We start from the raw sequence: 24,094 nt of genomic DNA on the forward strand, positions 1-24,094 counted from the left end.
TCCATACATAAAATATTTATCACGTCAATAGAACCTCTTATGTTTGTGTTGATTCTACATAACTTTGAAATTAAAATATCTCGATCAAAAAATTTTTTTATTAAATAAAAAAATCGATTATGCATTTAAAGATTTAATATAAATAATTACAATGTAATCGATTTGTACATATTCATTGATTGATAATATAATAGAAAGTAAATATTTTATACAAATATAATGTCCATTTTAAAATTTAGTTTTCTATTACAAATCTAATCGTTTTTTTTTTTTAATATTGGAAACAATATTATACTTAAATTAAGTTATTAATGTCATTAAATAAAAATTGAACTATTCGAATGGAGAAAATTTAGCGTTTACATAGCAATATGGTTCCCCAATGACAGTATTTTATTATAAAATAAAAAACATTATCAGGGAACATATCTCAAACGCAAATTAATGTGATATGCTGTATTGAAGCACACACGTTGATGTAACCAAGGAAGCGTCTGGAGTCGGCTCATATTTTAAGTCAGTTAGTGTTAAATGTATAGTGCTGTTTCGTCTATCAGTTATTTATACAAAGGATAACTTGGTTGGAAATGATGGGAAAATACTGATTCATTGAAGTTTAGTTAGTCGTGTGGCTTGTGGGGTTGATTAAAATGTATGGCTTCCATTTTGTAGTATGTATAAGGAATCTATAATTAAACATGGTAGTAATGACAGTAGGAATTAACTGGTAAGTTAATAGCAAAAAACACAGCACCAATATTTTAATCTGATAGTATTTGAAGTTGAACACAAAATTTCCTTACTGCAAAACTATGGTTCACTTGAATATGCAATTAGGATGATGCAAAAAAATAATAATAATATAATAAAAAATTATAACATTAACAAACATTACACTAAACACTCTTATTATTAAAATATTATTTAAAGACAAAAATATCTAATAAATTAAAATAATCTCCTATAGGATAATAAAAAATAAATTATACCAATCAGGTAAATGAAAAATAAATATTAGCACTTGATATTTTTTAATATAAGAATTTTGTTATTATGAATTATATATATATACATATAATATTACAAATAATAAGCATAAGATGTTAATAAATACATGTATGTATTATATTATAATAATGATACCTTGTTTGAGATTGTGAACATACAGCCGACAATGTACACATATAACTATTATGTATGAAGCTGTGTATTTTATGCCAGTGTTACAGAATTCAATGTTTTAGTACGACTATCCGATCTAACAACTAGTGCTGTCATCAATAGGAAAGTGCCGGAGATGGTTTCATATGAAATTTTACAACATTTTACACATAAAAGCACTATCGGCGTACAGAAATTAATTCACCCTAAAAGCCTACATCAAGCTGCACTCGTCTCACATCCAGATGTTTCTACTATCACAACACGGATGCATTTTATATTACACGCATTCCTTGTCAACGCCTCTTACAATCTAGATTACAAAATCTATATATATATTGAAATTGAAAATAATTTATTTCCATTATTATAACCGTTAATAACAAATAACTGAATAATTAAAAAAAAAAAAAATTGTCTTAAAAATTACCATTCTATTAACCTATCTACTTAAGGAAACTTCCACTTATACGTGAAGCCAAATTGTTTTTTTTTTTCACAATTTTCCCTTTTCTCATTAATTAAATTCTTTGCTTACCATTCACATGGGACCTTCTATCTATTCATAAGTATATATGACATGCCATTTAAATCTACTATAGCACTATTGTTACAATTCACTAACAAGATTTGTAAAATAATTTGCACATTTCTATCAACTATGTTATTTTTTTGTCGAGAAAAAAATAACATTAGATAATCTTAGGATCGGCTTTGAAAATCGAATGCACAGATTGTATACAATTATAATTTTGTTGTTTTGATTTACAAGCACCCTAATTGGCAACATGTTTTTAATTCATATGTGAAATATAGAGATACGATCAAGAGATGCCGATTTTTATCATATTTTCATATATTTACGTATAATAAATATTATAAGTGGACGCAAGCAAGTAGCTACAGAATGGGGCTACCATTAATAAGTTATTACTGTGGGTTACTCTCAAATACTATGGAGGCTTCCGGCTAAGTTTATTGATAGACAGTCTTAATTCCAACACCATATGTTCCTATACTTACAGACACTGTAGAACCAAATAAACGAGATCATTTCTGCTCTTATTCTGTTATATCCTTCATAACAAGTGACAGTATCCCAGAAAATGTTTGTCATAATAAACTATAAAGCGCATATCTACTTTTAATTCTTCAATAGTAAGAGATTATAATACTTTTTTTTTTCCATTTCAACAAATAAATATATAAAAAAATATACATTTAAATTATACAAAACAGGTTTAACTTACAAACAGTATTAAAATAAATTACTAGTGTTTTATTTTTTTTTTAAATTTCTTCTAAATAATGATATTTTTGTCCCTTTGGGTTAAAAATGATAGGTAAAATTTTTGTATCGTGTATAGTAAGAAATTGGGATTTGTTTTTCAGTAAATAACTTTTTTTTTATTTTTTTAAATATATCATATGTATATATCTACGTCGTAGCTCTTTTAAATTGTTACTGAAGTATTGTTTTTTCTGAGATTCTCTTAACATAATAAGCAAGGCTCATAAATTTAATCGAATACTGTACGGGCTCCTGTTACTTGCGAAACAAAATTATATTTTTTTTCATATATTCTAAAACATTACGTTTTACCTCACCGGACTAGTCGAACGACAAACTTTACATGCTAAATAAAATTACATAAATATAAAAAAAAAAAAAAAACTTATAAAACAATAGTCATAACAGTAAAAAACAAAGAAAGTTACATCTTAACGCAACCTCGAATACTAGTTAAATAAAACGAAAGGTATATTAAGATCCGAAGTACGCCAAATAGCACAGTAGGTTGCTGTGAAAATGTATGGTAGTGAACACATCACTATGAAACGGTGAAGATATGATGATGGCTGTGATCGCTTGTGTTCAATATGATCGGTTTATTGTATGACGCAGCATTGGCACTTCTGTTTCTTCTTGATGGTCACGTGTTCGGGCTGCTGCGGCTCCTGGGGCTGGGTGCGCTGCACCTCCACCTGGCCAGGTCTAACTTCAACAGCTGTGCCGTTCTTGGTGCCGTTCGCTGACTTCGGAGTGCTCTGGACAGGGCTGGAGACCTTCGTCTGTGGCGACGCCGGTGGACTGGCCTGTGAAAAGCGTTTTATCAAAAATAAATCTCCTAGAAAAAAAAAAAACAAATATATCGCAGAAGCAATTTTAAAAGTCGACAATTATTTCAATTGTGCCCCAATCCAGCCGGTTCAAATAAGATCAGATAGAATTTTAATGAACCCCGCCGCCCGAATTGAATTTAGGCAATTGATGTTTAATGTTTCCTAATAATGTACTGGGATAATTTACATTGACGTTGTTTGCCTGGACTTTTTCCTCCTTGTCATCACAGATGGGCGTCTGGTTTCCAAGTGGCGGTGGCGTGGGCGTGATCGGCTTGCCGCCTTTGATCAGCGAAACGATCTCATCAGCTTCACGGCTGAGATCTCCGTCGGGACGGAACGGGTTATCCCAACCGCTTTCAGTACTAGAATATATATATTATAACCATTATATCCTGAGCCCACAAAATCGCCCGCACATCCGGGATGTTCGGTTTAATGAGACAATGTCAATTTTACTTTAATACTCCTCACATACAAGTGCGGAAGCACATTACTGTCACACCCGGTAATATATTACCGGCGTTATACTATTGAGTAAATATATGTATATTTACATTTTATTCATTTAAATCACACATAAATCAGACAGTGTGATGCCATCAGATAATGTGATAAGATTCAAATCAATCCATTCAATGATGGACATGGGTATTGTGTTGTGTACAAGGCCGCTGTTTGTATGCAATAATTATCTAACATTAGAAATGATATCACTAGCCTCTGGGCTGGTTATCAATGGCCTGTGTTGTCATCGCACATACAACATTCAAAGGCTGCAAGGTTTTACAATACTTTGTCCGGACGGATATAGATTTAAGTATGTCAATTGAAAATATATGTGCCTCCAGAATAACACACAGTTTCGGCGATTTTTTTTTCATAATAATGTTAATTGAGACTGCTATTAAAAATGTTTGTAAATTGATTTGCACCTTATTTTAATGTAATATTCACTTTATGAATAAGATTTTTGCTTAAAAATTATACACAAAAACTATGTGATTACATAATAATTCCAAGCAAATATATTTGAATATTTTATCTATAAAAATTTTAATTAGCTATCTAATATCCTTTAGAGGCAATTATAAAGTACTTTCAATCAAAACATTATCTATTCAAGTCATTATGTACACTACAGCGTGTAATTTCGTAGAATAACTTTGTAATATTTGTTTGAAATTAAATAGCTTCCAATTATATTTGTGATTATTTACCTGATTTGTCTATTGTACATAATATGATCAGCCATGTCTATGTTAGCGGGAACAGAGAGCCGATCGGAGTACAGTAGGTGAATGTCCTGCGGCGGAGGTGAGAGACACTGTGGTCGGACTCCCTGGTAGAATGTCACGCGGACTTTGGATCGCTCCGGACTAAAAACACCATACAGTTTATGTTTGTTCTTCAATAAAAGCCTTGCACAGCATTACAATAAAGCTAAATACAAGCATATTTCATTAATATAGTAATTATTCTGTAGGATCTGTGATGAGGCACAAATTAAAAGTAGTATTTTCCAGCAAAAAAAAAAACAATTGCAAAACCACATTTCGCATAAATAATATGTAGTATTTACTCTGAAGTCATAGCGCATAAGCAGACAGATGCGACTGTTAATGTGTATGGTAATACAGCGGTATTCTTCATTATACTTGAGTGTTCTCCACCCACAGTCCCATTTTATTATTTGATGTAATCACACATCACACTGTGTGTTAAGACGTTTCTGTTATAATAGTGATTGCTGACATAATTTACGCTCGTCCTCAAAATGAGCAAAGGCTGCACCCACATGCTTTAAAAATGTATAAGGTCATTCTTATAATGAACTCATGACATCAGACAATCAACAAGTCAGATACAGTTACATGTAAATATACAACACATTACATTATTAACATAAGAATGTCTAATGGTTTATCTTAAATCAATATGAATAAATCAAAAATATCGCAAACAAATAAAGTAAGCGTAGCTTATATTTGACATTTGGCCAGAATTCGTTAAAATGGATGATTTTTCCAGATCATGTGAGTAAATTGGCTTTAAATGAAACTGATCTGTTGCAGTGTCAGCTGTAATATAATATGTACAAAGGAATAACCTAAGTTAATTAAACTGTGGTAAAATGTAAATGAAATTATATATAACAGTGATGGAAATGGTTGCAATAACATTGTAAGAGATGACGCTAGCTCCACGGCCTTGTGCTGGGCCACAGGGCGGGTCCTCAATTTAGGATTACGATCGGTGATAGTGTTATTATTAATAGAAGGTCCTAATGTATGCCAATAGTAGTTTAATTTTCATGTACATATATGTGACCTTGAAATGGACAATAGTGAATATAATTAAAAATGATTTTATGTTCTTAATTCAGTCCTAATGACGTCATTCCTCCAAATTCACTTCATAATATTTGCGGATTCGGGGTGCTATGTTACTGTGTTACTATCCAGATAAAAGGTAAAACCAATATAACGCACAAATAATGTATATGCCACAATATTATTAGACGGCATTCAACAAATCGTAATGCGCAGCATATTAGGAAAGATTAATTTGTAAATACCATACCTTTCAATTCACAAATATAACCGGTGAACACTAACATAAAATTCAACGTTTTTAAGGTCACATAAAACTAATGAGATTGCAATTGCAGTACGAATTAAAACTTTAGCCCAATTTATGGTACAAAATTTGTCCGGCGCTTTACAAAGAACAGTTTCACTGCGTTCACAACATCGATCTCGGAAGTCGCGGTCGCGCGCGGCCGTAGCGAATGGAGCGAAGCGGGAGGAGCAATTCAGTGCGATTCGTGCCAGTGCCGTGCGTAGTGACGTTCTTATCATTCACGAGCACGATTCACGATTCTCATTCGATCTCGATTATTTTTATCGAAATGCTGTAGCATACTAGAGATATTTTTATCCCTATTTTGTTATTTATATTAAGATAATATTTTTTATCGAAGTATATGTAATATTTATGAAATTCATATTATATTTTTTGTGTCCCTTTTAAATTAACGTTACATAATTTCTGTTTCCAAAATCCATCCGTCGAATATAAAATGAAAGTAAAAAATAAAAACCTGGTTTATTGGATACATATGTACATATATATATATAAATATTTCTAAAATCAATTAATTCTCCCATAATAATTTTCTTATCGATACTATTCAGTCAAAACATTGTTTACTATTGTAACACCCATCCCTTTTTATCGAAAAATCAACTGTGACAACTGTTTCGAGATATCGAATAATAAATTTTATTTTACATGCAGCTACTTTTTTCAAAAGCCTGGTATTGCAATGAATAAAACAATCATATAACAATTTAATTCCGAATGATGGATATATCGATAATCAAAATTGGATAGAAATGCGATTTGTACTCTTATATTTTAAATTATGTAACTTGCAAAATTAAGGAAATCGAGAACTGAAAATTAACCTAAATTAATACGAGTACAAATAACTATTCGAAATGTTATAATGAAATACGAACCGAAATAGTGAACTTTAGTTGTTATACCTCAAACTTTTACCCTCGAGTATTGCATAATAATTATCATCAGATGGTGCATTCAAGGCTTTCGAAGAGACCTAAATTAACAAGGTCTCCCGTGACACACTATAAGTATTGTATGCAGGTTTTTTTATTTTTAATACTTCAGTCTTTCCAGATCTACAGTTATAAGAAAGTTTAAAATATATGTTATTATATCTTGGCTATTCCTATTATTTTTTGTTGAACAGTAAACAGTTGCTGTGTTTCATTTTTTATTCATATTTTAAGTAAATGATTGCGTTTCCAGTAGTTTGAGAATAGTCATATTTTTATCATTTTATTAACCATAACGGCTATGGCGTTATGGCAGTAGTGTTGACCAAACTAATGTTTTCTCAGAAACTTACTTGCCGTCGGAAAAGGTTGCTAGTCAAGATAGGGGCCAAGTGTTGTGACCGTTACTTTAAAAAAAAAAAAATGAGACATTTTTTTAAAGTTATTTAAAAAATACCGTATCGAAACACCGCTACGTTTATATGTATCAAGTTTTTGGAGAATAACCTTTCGGAATAACCTTTATGGAAATACTAGTGTCATAAATTAAACAAAACAAGACTGAATTAATAAAGAAACAGAACTACCGATATAAATAAGGTCAAGTGAATGGCTATATATTGTTATAAAATAAGTAATAGCATTTTAAGCTCTGTAAACATTAAAAATGTATCAAGGTGACCAAAAATCCATTTAGGATCGTTGACAAAACATCTTTCAATACAATTATTGTGAACCGTTGTCTATATAAATATATTTAATAAAACTTATATCAAATAAATACAATAGATACCACCTGAAGACAGAGAAAGCACTACTAATTGACATATTTGGTCGAGTTATAGTTTAAAATGTATGAAAAAAATGCTTTCGATATGATTAAAAAAAAAACACGCTTTTATAAAAAATCCAACTAAAAAACAGAAAATAAAATTTAATAAATTTAGATTAAGAATAGTGTAAATAAAAAATAAATGTACATTATTATAAAAAAGCGTGGGGTGCATTTACAGTGCTTTTTTATGATATTATCAAAGTAAGGATCATTCTACTCATCTGTCAATTAAATGTTTATAACTATTGACACTATGCGACCCACGCTTTTTTACAATAATGTACATTTATTTTTTATTTACACTATTCTTAATCTAAATTTATTAAATTTTATTTTCTGTTTTTTAGTTGGATTTTTTATAAAAGCGTGTTTTTTTAGTTTTTTTTAACTATTATTTATTTTTCATTTTTTAGTTGGGTTTTCCATAAAAGCGTGATTTTTTTAGTTTTTTAAACTATTATTTTTAAGAACATGAACCGGGCCAGACATTAATGTGTAGTTATTAACTACGCATGCGTAGTTCGCACACTAGCTCTATCTCTCGTACTCGCATGCAAAGGATGCGGAAAGGAATTAATTAATCCTGGCGAATCTAATTGGGATAATCGGATTTTTTAATCGAATTATTGCATTGTCATCGGTCTTTGACAGGTGTGCAAAGTTTCAATTAAATCTGATCGGTCAAAGCATGGCAAAATCGAGATCAAAGGAGTCGGTTACAAACATACAAACATACAAACGTACAGGTGAAGCTAATAAAAGCTAGTTAATAAAAGCGAGTTAAAAAGAATAAATAAGATCAAAAAGTATGTTTTGGAGACGATCCGATCACATTGACTACGTTGTTTAGAAGTTCATATCAGGGTTTTAGGAGAGTTTTTGCATAGGTGGTTGAAAATTGAAGTACGTTCGGTTTGGTTCATTTGGTTGATAAAAAAAAATGAAGTACGTAAGGAGCGGTTCTATCAAATACGGTTTTTAGATTTCACTGATACGAGTACGTTGAACCTTGTTGATTGCAACCGTTGTAATGCATATACGGTAGTCTCATAGTCTGTTATCTTTACAGTATTTCAGATGTTAATACTTATTACCACTTTATAAACATTGACAAACATTTTTAGGATTATCTAGATATATATATTTAATTTAATGCTGTTTAAATTATGTCATTGGCGATGGTGTGATGGTTAAAAAATATATATGCAATTCGTATTATAAAAATAAATAAATGTTTAAGGTATGTGTTCAATTATGGCTTAAGCTAGAAACACATGAAGTTTTTACAAAATAGAGAGTGATCATCTAAAGGGTGTTTCACATTGTAGATCTAAACGAAGTGTAACAAACAATATGCTTTCAAAAGTTATCGGATTTAAGAACAAAGAGTAATTAAACCGAATTTTGTTGTTTTTTTTGTAAATTATAAGCGAAATCTGTTTATAAACACCTATTATTTGTTTTGAAATAATAATAATTATATAATAGACAATAAATAAAACACACGTAGTTATTATAAATAGATCAATACGAAGCAGAACTAATTAACATTAAGAGCGTAATTGATTAATTCCATCCGATAACTAATAACAACACGTCTTGAAAAAATAAAATTAACTTTATGTAATAGACAATAAAGTCTGTAGTTCAATAGAATTATCGCAATAATATATATATTTTTTCATATATAATTATTAAAAGACTAACAACGATATGAGCATCATCTGTGATAACGCTTGTAAATATTTAATTTTTGACTAAAGAATAAATCTTTTTCATTTTTTCTTTCCGTTTTAAAAACATATGAGTCATAAACACACCCAAGGATACGACTACATAAATATAGGTATATTTCCAACTTGTACAGTGGCTGCCACAAGTCGACATCGTCACAGCACTTAAGAAGCGTTTTAAATTTTTAATTTATGAACCTTAGCACAATACAGTTTAAACGTACATTGTGTACAGTGAATATGTTGTCTTGTGATCACACTATTGTGATCTGTGCTTAAGATATTTAATGTATATTATGTCATTCATAAGATATTTGTAATCGTTCGTCTGTCTGAGATTATTTTGTTATATTACGTAATGAACTGTTATGTTATGTGAAGCTATTTAAAACAAAACATCGGCTGGATTAATTTAAGATGTTATATCATAGAATATATAACATTAAGATATGTATATCTGTATTCTGTTTTTGCCCGCGACTCTGCTCGTGACGGAGAGAGAGATGCATAAGGTTTGTTAAAACAATGCATATAATAAGCAATAGCCTCTTCATTTTATACGCTTGATAATGACTACAGCGCCATCTAGCGGGCTAATTTGCGTAACGGGGGCTCAATTCAAATGCAGCCAAAAATTATGGAAGTCGTTCCATCCGTTTAGGAGTTCAGTGACATACACACGTACAGTAGATTTTTTTATAAAAATCAGCTTTAGGAATTTTTAAATTCTATTAACATAAATTTAATTCTAGAGTTTTTCTAATGAAGAATTGGAATTACAAATCGGCTTCTTTTTTCATACACACATCTTGAATATATAGATTTAGGTGAAATGTACACATTTTAACTCTTAAGATATAGTCCTATATTATTTGGTCATACGTAGGTACTAATGTTTTATGACAGATAATATATTTCTAAGCAGAATCGTCTGAAAGAACGCCATTGGTTTGAAGTTATGAAGATATATATTTTTTTATGAATATTTTATAATATTGTGCCTATCGTATTCAGCCTTAAACCTTTTTCTACAATTCAATCATCGTTTTTATTATAAGAAGTTTGCATCGTCGCAATGCAAACGAAGTGTTCCCTCTCTAACACCGTAAGCTACGTAATGTGTGAATATTAGTAATGAAAGTCTGGATAAAACGTATGTAATCTGACGATTCAAACTTGTGGCGATCATATAAATAAGCAGTTCTGGCAGTATTAAGGAATTAAAAAACACACAAACGGTGTAATAAAAGAGATCGCTTAGTTCGTGTTGTATCAAACAAAGATAAAGCTTCTACAAATATGTTTAAATGGCTTTCCTAAAACATAAATCAGACAATTCTCTTTTTAAAATATTGAAAATGGAAATTATAAAGGTCACACTCATAAAAACAAAAAAAAAAAGTATAAAAAAGATACGCTTTTTATGTTTAATTTATAACTTGGTCTCGGAAACCATATCAGTATGATTTTATAGCTATGGATATGTTCTCAGAAAAAGAGTTATATTTACTTATTTTAAATATAGAATAAAAATGATCTCAGTATATAATTTGCCATAAGCCTCGATGTAATTCTAACGACAAATCAATACGAATCATTTATATAAAATGTAAAATAATCAGTTTAGTCGTTTCAAGCAAGAAGACTCCATAGACAAGACGATTTATTTTTTTCATTTAATGCGTCCGTATTTATTATTATAGAATAAATATTTATGTCATATTTCTTGAGTAAGAATATGTGGGAAGTCAACACTAAATCTTCCTTCATAGACTACTTTTAAGTGAGCTAATAGTAAGGCACCGAGTAAATGCCGGTCAATTAAGAACTCGCTGCGACTGAATAATTGCAGTCTATTCGTTTAATCTTTTTTAACTTTTGTTCCTTTTATAGACGAGTTTTTAAAATATATATCAGATCTCGAATCAAAGTGGATTATCATTTTTTGTTTTAATGTGTTTTTTTATTACTTTTTTTTTGCAACACACCCATTCATTTGCAAGAACTAGAAAATATTATGGCAATAATTTACTGCGTGGAAGTAACAGTTATAGTCCCTGGTAGCGTAGTTACTCTTCGATCACAACATAAGCTATGCACACAACTGAGAGAATTACACTGAAGTAGGTGAAAGTACTTGCCCAGTTTCAAAACAAAAGTACTTTTGTTTCGCGTATATCAAACTTATAATGACATTGTAATTCGCAAATTCGCCTTGGTTGTAGAAATAAATAAAACATACTCAAAAGAACATAACGTACTCGTCTTCGACGGGCGTGTATGGGAATGATGTCTCCTGGAACTTAGGAGGTGGGCTGCTCTCTGGCTCTTCCTGCAGCGGGCTCTCGTAGATAAGCGTCTCCACCATAGATCCTTTGGAACTTCCGAAGGATACCCTGGAACAGGTGTTTGGGTTGTAGTAAAACAATTAGGGACAAACCAACTAATGTGCCCTAAAAATATTGCTTTGGTAGAACAGCGAGCATAAGAATTGGAGCAATGAGCTTCCGGTTACGAAGAGACCGACTTTTTATAAGTCATAATGGCGCAGTTCTTGATTTCAGGTTATAAACTTAATTAGATAAAAGGCACGTACGCTGAGCAGACGAGCGGAAAATGTAATAACATCAAGGTCTACGTGTGTTTGATATCAAAGGTGAACACTGATTCAGAGCTAATGTCACCTAATAGATCGAACGACTCGCTAATTGCTCGCTAACGATACGAAAGATTTCACAACACGTGTCTTTGCTGTTATAAAATATATATACATAATTTTATAATAAATTTTAATTCAAATAAGGTTTTATTGTCAGACCTATAAAACTTTTTTTTGTCTCGTTGACAACTTACTGACGTTGCATTAAATTGTTCAGTTTTTACGACTGAGAAAAGAAAGCAAGTTTTACACAAATAAAATATTAATACAGGTAATTAATAACTATCGCAGTTCTTTCACTTAAAAATTTGAGTATATAAAATAAATACAGCCGCGTAGGCTTTAATGTGACCTTCAATTTAATTTTTTAATAAAAGTTGGCCTATTTTTTCTAATTGGTTCGTGTGCAGACTTCCATCAAATTCGACCTTTTTATAAATGTAAACTAATATTAACAAAAATTTTGTTGCTATCTCGACGTATATGTTTAAATTATTAATGATATTATCTCGTCCGGTGTGATTGACAGCTGGTTGGTGAGAAATTAGTCCGTCCAAAAAGCTTGATTCTTTTATTAAAAGTATACTTTCTAATCGACCCACTTTATTTAGACCTAGACTCTTACACTTATTGTATTTCCGCATGGATCGGAAGCTACTTAACATTCTTTGTGTCACCCGTCCCACTTAACTATTTGTCACTGTATCCCTTTGCGGTATTCGCTATTAGTTTCATATTATCTACGAAGTATCGTCATATTAATGTAACAATATAGAATTATATATATATATATATATATTTAATGAGAGTTTTTGTCAAAGACATCAGACACAAGCAAAGATACGAATAAGTAATCGGCCAGTATAATAACTTTGAAGAAAGTATTTTTTTCAATACAAAAACTAGATTACATCACATTTTTTCATGATTCAAATCCAAATATACAGTTCATATCTCTCCAGATATTTCATATAGAAGTATAATGGTACATAAAACAACTACGAATAGTACCGAGACTTGTATTAAATAAAAATATTTAAATGTTGTAACTATATTCGGATTCGCCTATAATAAACATAATAACTATGGCCACTGTGTTTACATCGTATCAGCCACCGGCGGGTAAACATCGAGTATTTTATCTCGTGTATTTATAGTAATCATGATAAAACAATTGCTTTAGTAATAAATGTTATCTTAATTGGATTACAGTAACCGGAGTGCATCAATTAAATATTAATTGAATAAGTAATTTAACATCAGAGGCGGATGGCTAAGGATTTGGGTGTACTTAAGTATGATCCAAACACTGAGGCGTTTCAGTCTAGAGCCCAGTGGAAGAAGGCTGATAACTGTAGGAAGCAGTGGGTTGAACGTTGGAGCTGGTTGCTGGATGAAAGAAAGTAAGGACAATTTTAACACACACTCACACATATGCACGTACATACAAACACACAAGCACACGCACTCACACAATGTTACCTACAAAATCGTGAAATACAATTTTTTGACACTGGCAAAACATTTCAGGAAGTTTATACTCCAGTTGACTTGAAGGCAACGGTGACGAATTTGTTGATTTAATTCTTAATAGTTAAAATAATTAATTTACTTTTAATTGATGGTCGTCGAAAATTACGTAGAAGCATCTCAATTAGGTCAAAATATTACATGGTAAATTTAGCCTAAAATAAGGAGTACGTGTATTATATTTTATCTATCCATGTATCAATATTTTTTCTACAATATATAATTTTTCAGTGTCGTTCTATGTGTTGTCATTCGTGTTTATTGCTCTCTCAACTCGAAACATCTGGGCGGACTTGTATGTAATGATATATGCTGGTTACAGAAATAAAAATTTTCCGCTTAGCGTACAATGCATGGGCATGCCAACTTGTTGAGGATACCTCCATTAAGTAAAGCAAACCGGAAACATCATCTTCATCCGGAAATTATCGGATTGTTACATTATAATATATATAAGAAGTCGTCTATCCGTCGCTTAAGAATATTAAGATACATAGATCTTTATCTTCTGAAACAATTTTTGTTGGTCACTATATGAAGTAACATTTTGTTTGTAGTAGATCGTGAGAAAGTTTCAATTCGTTCATAGCCATTTATGTATATTTAATATTTTTCTATATTATTTTTTTTCTATTCAGCTAATGAATAAAGATCATTATAACATATTAGATAGATTTATTTTATATTAATTTCCATATAAGTTGAAACCGTCGAGATAAGTACAATCTTATCTCGTTCTCTTATAAACATTTGAAATAAGTGTGTAACGGTAGATGACTTATAAAATTTTATTATTATTATAGTAATATATTTTATATGTAAAAATTAAGAGATATTCATTTATATTAATAAAATAGGACATAATTTTACTGCATAATATGTTTATAATAAAACATACCTACATCATGAGTAAATTTTTAATCAAGCCGAGTACCGAACGTACCAAATTCGTTTCGGTTTTTAGAAACGTGTTAAAACGTTTTACGTAAAACCAATGTCAAATATCTTTTAAGACGCTCGCCCACACACACATGAGTAATAAAATTTCCATAAAATTATATAGATTTGAAAACAATCGCTCTCAGATATGTTTGGCGATTTATATTAATAATTACAATTTATTGTACAGATTGGCGCAGGCGGAGGCGGATGCGATACGTCAAGAGACGGCTTCTGTGTTGCCACATGTCATTGGTAAAACGGAATCCACAAAATCATTGAAACCAGTGCCCAGCACATCATCGGGCATTATCGGATGGCTGGCTGCCAAGTTTGTAATTTTTATTATATATACAGAAACTGAATCAGATTCCTCGAGCCATTACGCAATTTATTGAGTTACCGCCGCGTACAATTTTAAAAGCAATAATTAGTAAACATTGACAGGCAGAGACAATTCAATATATTCTCATTACAATTGCATTTCAAAATCAGTTTCGGATAGCGTATTGCAAGGTGCTGCCAATTATGTATCTAATAATGCGGAAAGATGGGTTGTAAATATTTATTACGGCCGGCTATACATCACGTGTTTTCCTTGCAACGGCATTTTTTTTATGTTTCACATTACCCTACACGTATGAGATGTTTTTAATTTTGTTAAATTATACTATCAGGTTTGTTGAACTCGTAATTAATTTGTTCAGGCCAGACTGCCAGTTAGAAATATATACATCTTGGATTGCGAAGGTTCCAATGCGACTCCCGGATACATGGGATGACAAGAAATATCTCGGTTAGGTATTCGAATTGTAGTTGTACTAGTATCGATATCTAATCACTCGAATACATAAATCAAAAAAAATATATCTATTTCCGGCATCCATTATCGCATATAATTTTCTCGATAATTTACTTAAAAAGGTACAGAAAAACAAAAAAAAAAGCAAAAGGATATTTTATTAGTCTGTTTTAAAATAATAATAAAAATATATTCTTTAAATAACTTGGTCATTTTTCTTAAAAATCATATCATTTTAGCGTCGAAAACTTGATGTGCCATAGATTTAAGATAATGTATTCTATTTTTAGCGAACACTGATGTTTATAATGCTTAAGACCACGAATCGTCTAAATATTTTTTTATTGGTTGGACATACCGTAGAAAAGCGAGGCTGGGGTTTGTTCTTTGGTACTAAAAGTTTAGCATAAGAATAACATTCCCATTCTATCTACATCTGTATATATATATATATATGAAATATTAATTATTATTAATGAGACGATTATTAGGAGCAGTTACCTTTTCAGCGACGTGTGTTTGTTGCCATTGAGGAGTTTGTGTTTCGGCTTATCGTGGGCTCCGGTCGGTGTGGAAGATGATATTGTGAGGTCACTTGCGAAGGAGCTCGTGGAGGAGTCCTTTGATATATTCGTCTTTGGCCTTCTAGCCGTCGATTCTGGGCTACCAGGGCTCGCGACCAGCTCCAACGCTAGACGACCTTTAGGCGCTGGAGGGGGTTTCTCATCGACTGGCACCATGTAAGACAGCATGGCTGTCTTAGATCTCTTTCACATTAATTAAAGCACTGTCGATTAACATTTACAAGTCGAAAGCAACAACTATTATCATTTTTCATTCAGGAAATATTGTTCTTGACACTCGTCACACACGTCGTCTACCCATGCAGTGATAATAAAGGCTGTAAGATAAAAAAAATATGTACGTGAACACTCTTAACTGACATTCGAAGTAAGATAACATATTTGACAGATATTACGATTTAAAATAACTACAAGTTAAGCTAAAATTTAAGGTTCTTATATCATCAATACATCCCTCAGTATAAGACTTCCGTTATAGTAAATTGAAAATAATTTTTGCAAGATGTCGCCGACAATAGGAATCGAATTCTAAATATCCATTGATGTCATGCCGTGGCCTAATTAACGTCGCGTAGACTTCGGCATCCATTAATGTTTCAGTCTAGTTGAAGAACAATTTCGGTAATTTTTCAATTTTTAATATCGCAGAGGACAGCTCGTTACGGCTGGCGGTACAAATTGGATTGTGACGTCACCACGAGCCAGCGCAAGTGAAGTTATTTAAATAAACGCTCATTCTAATACGACATAAAAATGTTACATTAGATGACGATACAATATGACTATAATATACCAGCATTGACTCTGTCAAGGTGAAATTAATTATACAGCCAATAAACGGCCTCACAGATCATAAATACGAGTAAAACATGCCGATTTCTTGTTACAAAAGTTGAATTTTTTTAGCTGTGCTAATTGCAAAAAAAAAGTCTAATATATGTAATATAACTCGTGTTTGGAACTCCAAACATTGTGTGCCATTTATGAATATAATCTTGGTAAATGTTCAATCTGGTGTTTCTCAAACAGAATATTAAACGTATGACTCACGCATAACGTGAACATTTTACTTATACAAATGTTTATTCGTAATTTTTACAACTACACATATTATAGGATGTTCCTTTATAATTATTAAGAAAAGTGACGTGTGTTGTTGATTTGGCTCCAACACAAATCGCGAATGCGTTTTCGGTGTGGGCGGAGGCCTAAATATAACTTAATTTAATGGCAAGTTAAAAGAATTTCAGATAACCTATTAAAGTATTAAAAAATTTACATTGCAATAACTGTTATATAATATTAACGTAGACAATAGTGCGGGACCGTTAAAGAGCATCGAGTCACTGGCGCAATCGTTAGTCTTGGGGGGAATAGGAATGACAATATAATGGCATTCCTTCACCAGGGAAAGGTCAATCTCCTGTATTGACCCAATAATTAGTTGCTTGTCATCTAAAAGCTGCAGCTGAGAACACATCCTTCACCCAGTTAAGTTATGATCAGCAATTTTTTTTTTATGAAAATTAAAACGACGAAATAACAACTAAACCATGGCATAGTGAAATATAAAAATATTTTTCACATCCGAAATTCAAAATTGCACAAATTCAACATGTAGTTTTATTATCTAAAGTTTGTGAGCCGCCGGTCAAGACAATCACAAAATAAGTGCATTGATCGATCGACATTCTGTCTTTCGTTAGTTCTAATAATAATAAAAAAGTTAAATTCCTATAGGAATAAAAATTGTAAAGAGCGTTGAAATGTAAATAGAAATAATCAAATCAAGCCAAACAAAACGGTCACGCAGGTGGAGTTGCGGTTTTTCAGTTGTATAATTACACTTTGTGAATGAAGATTGTAATCGGATACGTGACACTGGGTAGTTACCATTTCAGAACGCTCGACGCTCTCTCATGAATGTGGGAAAGATCGCAAGTGTTCCGATTCGATAAGTCCAACATCTATGGAGAACTGCATACCTTTACACAAACAGCCGAATCGACAAGCTTTACTCGTTTTATGTTTTTCGGCATATATATACATTAATAACTGATATAAACTATGTATATCTTGTTATTTAATTATAGGTGTATAAAATAGTCAGCTTTGATTCTGTTTATTTTTAGGAAAATAATGATTGTTTCTTTATATAATTAATATTCCTTATTTTATTTGTGACGTATCTTACAGTTTTTCGAAATATACAAAAATAAATAAAAATGTCGATTACTTGTTGAAAATAATAGGTAATTGAAACGATTAACTGTAACATTGAGAAATCATCGAATTCATTTTTATGATACCTTTTTTTTATTAGCTAAATATTTTAAGGTTGAAAAAATTAATTTGGTAATATTACCAATATATTTTATTATCACAGGAAACTCTTTGTAAATAACTTCGTTAAAATATAATCAAGAATCGTTTTGTAGTACATATTTTAAAAACACAGCGATATTGGAGCGTTGTAAAATATTATGTTAAACGGTATAAACTTTTTTATTATAAATATAATATAAGAAATTATAAATGAAAAATTGCAATAATATTTCTTTTTTTCAAAACAATGTTTTGTATTTTTTAAACTGTTCACAGAATTTAACAAACACATAGAAACGTCAAACAAAACACTCGCGTCTTTTGTATTCAAAATTTAAAAAGTTTGTTAATTTACCAACATTACTCGACTTTGATAATGCAAAACTTGTCTTTATAACTCATTTATGTATTTTTTATTACATGGCGATTACGTAATAAAAATAAAATATAGATTACATTATAATATTATGTAAACGATTAAGTAGTTTTATTTTAATTTGTATTTTATTGACGATTGTTTATCTATAATTGGCAATTAAATTTTATTTATCTGTTACCGTGTTTACTAAGCGACGGGACGTTAACGTCGTTTTGCAATGTGCTGTCAACAACATAAGTAAGTTTTAGTGATATATTTTTCATTATTTGTTTACAAAAGTTTGTGCCAGAAATTAATAGCAATAAAGTAAAAGTCAATAGCAGTAACATCTTTCTCATATAAACATATATTTTCTTTCATTATTCATCTTTATTCTTCATATAGAACCTACATGTCACATTTGTTTATATAAAGTACTGCCAACATAAAAGACCCGGCAGTACGGAAGCGGATATTGAGTGCAAATATTTTGCAAAAGATTCACCTGCTATGTTTACCTTATGTTCCGCCCGCGTATACTAAATTTCCGTTCGTAATATAAAATTCCCGTCGTATTACACGTTACGCGCCTTCGAAGTTATTCCAGATTTACTTAAATGAGAATTTTGAAGTCTTAGAAGTGAAGTGTTGCTCTCCGTGACTGGTCGGATATCGATTTGTATTTGTGAAGACGGTATACCGTTGTTTACCATCTTGTTACGGTACAATAATAGTCATTGCGTTAGTACCGAGAGATTTATAAAATACTTCTGACAAACAAACCGAGCACGCGATTTTTTCTTGTGAACGTCGGTTCAGCTGTCCGTGTGAGCGTACATTTGTCTGGTTGATTTCAGTTTGAATGTTTGTTTTGTTGTTTTATACAGTTTTTATGCTGAGATGGTACCTCGCCCAGGTGACCTGGCTCATAGCTGTATTGTAGGTGGATGGTTCCGGCGCGCCCAGGTGACGTGGGCAGGGCTGCATTGTCGGACATCCAATCGTCATTGTATTAGTTATGTCCAGTAACATCCGTTCGAAGACACATCTAATTCGTTTATTCCAAATACAAGCGCGGTGTGCGACATCGCTCGCGTAAATGTTTCGAAATTTTAATAGCATACTAACATAAGGTAACAGTGACAGATAAAAAGATCTAAATTTTTGTTTAGATATAAATATTACACTTGGTATCTAGCAATACTGCTTCCCTCGACGTTATATATTATTGTATAGCAACACTTCAAGATATAATCTGTTGTATTATACTAGTTACAACCATTGTATAGTTTAAATCGTGATATTCTTTTGCCGCCTATCAACAATATTAATAGTTCCCTCTAACTGACAAGAACACTCGTTCTAGAAACGTCAAAGAACAACTTAAAAGTCGTGCCAGCTCTATTATGTACAGTAACAAAGCTTCGGTCTCGTCAAAATCATAAAACTCTTTAAATTCTACTTTCCAATCACAGAGTATCGGACCAATTTAATAAATATATATATTATTGGCTCTGTGGCAAATTTATTCTGTGACAGCTGGCTATAATGACTGGGAAAAATTGTTCCAATCCAAGTTATCCTATTGCTAGTTAAATGAAGTTCGTGCATCAAATTCTATTGAGTGTAACCGATTTGAAACTTTCATTATGTTTTATCAGTTATCTCATGACTTAGACGAGCTGCGATCAGTATTACAACGGTTTAACAACAATGATTGGTTCAGATGCGACGACGCCAAACATTAATTCTCTCGTATCATTTCTATGGACAAATAAAATTATTTTTTTTTTTTTTAACAAATTTTGAGTAAAGTTGATCTGTTGCATAGAACAATTAATTTAATATGGAATGCAATTAGCCTAATAATTACTTGTACGATAAAATCTCGCTGTCATTAAATGAGTCGTTTATGATTGATTGCGTTTTGAAATTTTTGAATGATTTCATTATAATATCATACTGGAATTATACATGTCTTTTTTTATTCATAATATTAACATACATTGCACTGGCAGAATTTTAATGGAATGTCATTGTTATGATAATTGGCATTGTGTTTTTTTTTGCGAATTTTTATGAATGACCTTGAAATAATGGTAGATTGAAAGACGAAATTCCACGTAGAGAGAGAGTTATAGAACAGAATATTTTTTAATGAAGAGAAATTAATGGCTAATGCAATAAACAAGACAGAAGTCGTTAGGAATAATTCTTGAAAATAATAAGGGATAATTAAAAAAAATTATCTGATTGGTTTAATTTTTTTTTTATTTAAAAAGAATAAGTTGTTTATTCATTAAAATTCTAAGCGTTCTGAAATAATCAAATTCAAGATTATCGACGATTAAAAAAATGTTATAGTCCAATTATAAAAGTGGAGATATATTTAAAGTAATACAATTAATAAAATTATTGAGATTCCATCTAAGACATTTGATTAATATTAAAATGTCGGTGCATCCTTTATAAATAATATAATTTATAAAAAAATAATCGAGGAAATGCCAAAGTTGGTGATAAATTAAATTTTAATTTATATTCTTGCTTAGACGATAACTCCCACACTTGCAATGCAAAATGAAAAATATTGCCAGGATCAAAAATATAGTAAATAATAGTTTTATTTCTTATAATTAATAATATTAAACATAAATGTCTTACAAATTGTGACAAAAATTTTGAAATTTAAATCGTAAGATAACAAAGCCAATCAACTTTACCAATGTATAATGTATTTGTAGTCGATTAGTAACAAAGCAAATAAGCAAAATAATTTGCGTATAAGATATAAAACGCAACATTTGCCATATAAATTAAAATTATAATACTAAAAAGGAGGTTTGTAGGTCTAGTGGGTGCTGATTTTGTGAAAAATCATAGCAAAAACTTCGATTTCTGCTTAATGAACATTTTTTTAATATAATTATAACTTTTTATTCTAATAACACTAACCCAGCACAATTTATATGATAAACTTTAGTAGATATATATATATTTTCTATTTATAGGAGTGTTCTATTGGCGTGACCTTGAACCTTAGCGAGAAAGATTTGCGCTGATGCCTTTCTTAAAGCGTAGCCAATCTCAAAAATTCGTTATTCAAAATAGATGGCCTTGTCTATGTAAATACTTTTTTTCTTTTCTATAACTCATGGATATTTCTTTGAGACCGACTAAGGAAATTCGTTGAATGATTTAGCACGAGGAAGTCGCGTATCCGAAAAAAACTCGACCTTCCCCAACACGGACCAGACGGAATGTTAGTCAAAATTTGAATTTATATTGCGAAGTGCAAAACAAAATGATTATCCAACCGTCGGGACACCTACATGTTGTTTCCATTAAAATGCTTATGGATTTGAACCGACGCTGTAACCTTTAACATGCAATATACATTTACATATTATGTAAAATGTTATACATCTTATTTAAACATGTGCATTAGATATGTATCGCGAACGAGATGCGAATCGATAATTTATGTGTATTGAATAAAAATATATTACGAATATGTTGTTCCAAATTCACACGACTATATATTTTATCTCATAGAAATAGTTCACGAAGGAATAGTCGTCCTCTGAGGAAATACGTGATTAGGGACTTGCGTAACTCGATGCAGGTTTTGCGATGCAACTCACGAGCCTTCAATAACTACAATGTATAAGGAAATACAAGTAAATAGTGACAATTGACTAGAATATTTTAAAAAAATATATAATATTAACACTTTAATACCCAAAACCTATCGATAAAAAGTTAATCTGCAACGCTATGAGAGAGCTATTACGAGAAAATCATTATTTTAATTATAATTAACACATTAATCATGTGACGTACATCTAAGATTTGAAACATCAAAGCGTCTGCAAATCTCCAAACGTAAACATTGATAAAATTTATAATTAAACTGGCATAATCTCATTATTGTCTACGATATCATAAAGCCTTAAGTCCTTAACATTAAGGTAAGGTATTGCCATAAATTAAGTGCATACATACGTGCACTGGATCCTTTGAAAGATGCCGATGTAGAGGGCGCATGCAGGATCGGCTATTCAAATCTTTTGCAGTACGTATCAAAAACAAGTGCGAACGAATAGATGCGGCCTGCTGTTTATAAACATTGAAACAGCGGAACGGGACGGGATGCGATCAATATCGCGCCGGGCGTACTCTAAGCGACCGGAGACACGTAGCCGGCCCCAACTTCACCTGCCGCGCTCGACAACCACCGTGGATATAGTGCAACCGGCAACCGACAGCGGACAAAATCCACCAACTGCAGTTTCGATACAACGAACTACACAGACGTACTACACGAACGGCTACCAACAGCCGTGTGTACTGTGTGCGCCGCCCTAGAGCGGTTACGTCACGCAGATTTGACAGCTAGCGCATGAAGCCAGCGCCGCGGCTAACAACCGCGCCGCGGCGCCACCGTCGTAGGACGCGGCGTGGACTGTGGAGTGCCGATAGCGGATCGATAGAATACAATGCGTCGCGCAACGCAAGACGCAACCTGCTGGGCCGCCGCTGCACTCCCGGCTTTGTCTTATTGGCGCTTCAATGACTTGCCACTTTGCCGCCATTTCAATGCACCTCGTTTTATGTATTAATTTGATTTAACACCACATATATGAGCCATTAAACAAAACGAAACCGATGAAAAATTGATGCAAACTTTGCGATTGTAGGATGCTACTAGTTAAAATTTTAAAAAATTCGAAATTTTTCACATTATATGTCCATTTTATTTTAAGCACACTTTGTAGGTAAAAAAAAGTTTACTAAATAAACATCCATATGCTATATAACAAAATTTGTAATTAGTTTATGAGGCGCATATTTATATCAGGAGTAATCTTTCTAGAAAGTACGCTTTTACCAAAATTTTAACTGGGTGACCTATTTATTGTTCGGCCATTGACGTTGTATGGAAGGCTTATGCTGGCATTAATTTAAACAATTATTAATATCAAAGCCAGACTGAAACACAACTTTGCTAAAATAAGGTACATACTTTTAAAATACACAGACTTAGAATTTAAATAAACACAAAAAAATATTTTACAGAAAATAAGTATCTCTACTTCTAGTCTTTATCGTGTACACTTTAAAAAGTACGAACGGCGTTCAAATTCTTTGCTATACGTTTTTGTTGTCTGTACGAAATTCGACATTAGTAGTTTTTAAGTTACAAAAAATATATATACTTTTCTTTAAACCCATTTTTTTTGTTTTTTCAATTATTTCCGATGGAAACCGAGAATTCTAAATCATAAACCGGTTAAGTTCGATTAATCGATAGTCGATTATATTGATACATATTTATTCGTCAATGAAGGTCTTAAATAATAATTTCGTAACAACGTAGGTATCCTAATTCTTTTAATTGCACTAGCGTCAAGGGTGCATAGATCCGTTATATTAATAGTAGATTTTCTTTTAACCTTCCGA

The 24,094-nt window shown here is 31.5% G+C and overlaps 2 protein-coding genes across 3 annotated transcripts; one reads left to right on the top strand and one right to left on the bottom strand.

Annotated features, from left to right (window-relative positions):
- Positions 1–117: 117 nt before the first annotated feature.
- LOC116777176 (uncharacterized) lies at positions 118–22,976 on the bottom strand. The gene is made up of 6 exons (XM_032670570.2): positions 22,637–22,976; positions 15,866–16,265; positions 11,696–11,830; positions 4,506–4,664; positions 3,473–3,650; positions 118–3,258 (listed from the first exon to the last, which is right to left on the bottom strand). The coding sequence occupies exons 2-6, from the start codon at positions 16,114–16,116 to the stop codon at positions 3,052–3,054; spliced, it is 930 nt and encodes a 309-aa protein (XP_032526461.1). The 5' UTR covers positions 16,117–16,265; positions 22,637–22,976; the 3' UTR covers positions 118–3,051.
- Positions 12,280–15,566, top strand: LOC116777177 (uncharacterized). Of its 2 annotated transcripts, none has more exons than XM_032670571.2 (4): positions 12,280–12,364; positions 13,306–13,496; positions 14,753–14,893; positions 15,270–15,565. In XM_032670571.2, the coding sequence occupies exons 2-4, from the start codon at positions 13,363–13,365 to the stop codon at positions 15,361–15,363; spliced, it is 369 nt and encodes a 122-aa protein (XP_032526462.1). In that variant the 5' UTR covers positions 12,280–12,364; positions 13,306–13,362; the 3' UTR covers positions 15,364–15,565. The 2 variants fall into 2 exon arrangements, with proteins under 2 accessions (XP_032526462.1, XP_032526464.1); XM_032670573.2 differs by lacking the exon at positions 12,280–12,364 and adding an exon at positions 13,092–13,215 and having other exon boundaries at positions 15,270–15,566.
- Positions 22,977–24,094: the final 1,118 nt, after the last annotated feature.

Source organism: Danaus plexippus, chromosome Z (assembly GCF_018135715.1).
Source record: "Danaus plexippus chromosome Z, MEX_DaPlex, whole genome shotgun sequence".
NCBI classification, from domain to species: Eukaryota; Metazoa; Arthropoda; class Insecta; order Lepidoptera; family Nymphalidae; genus Danaus; species Danaus plexippus.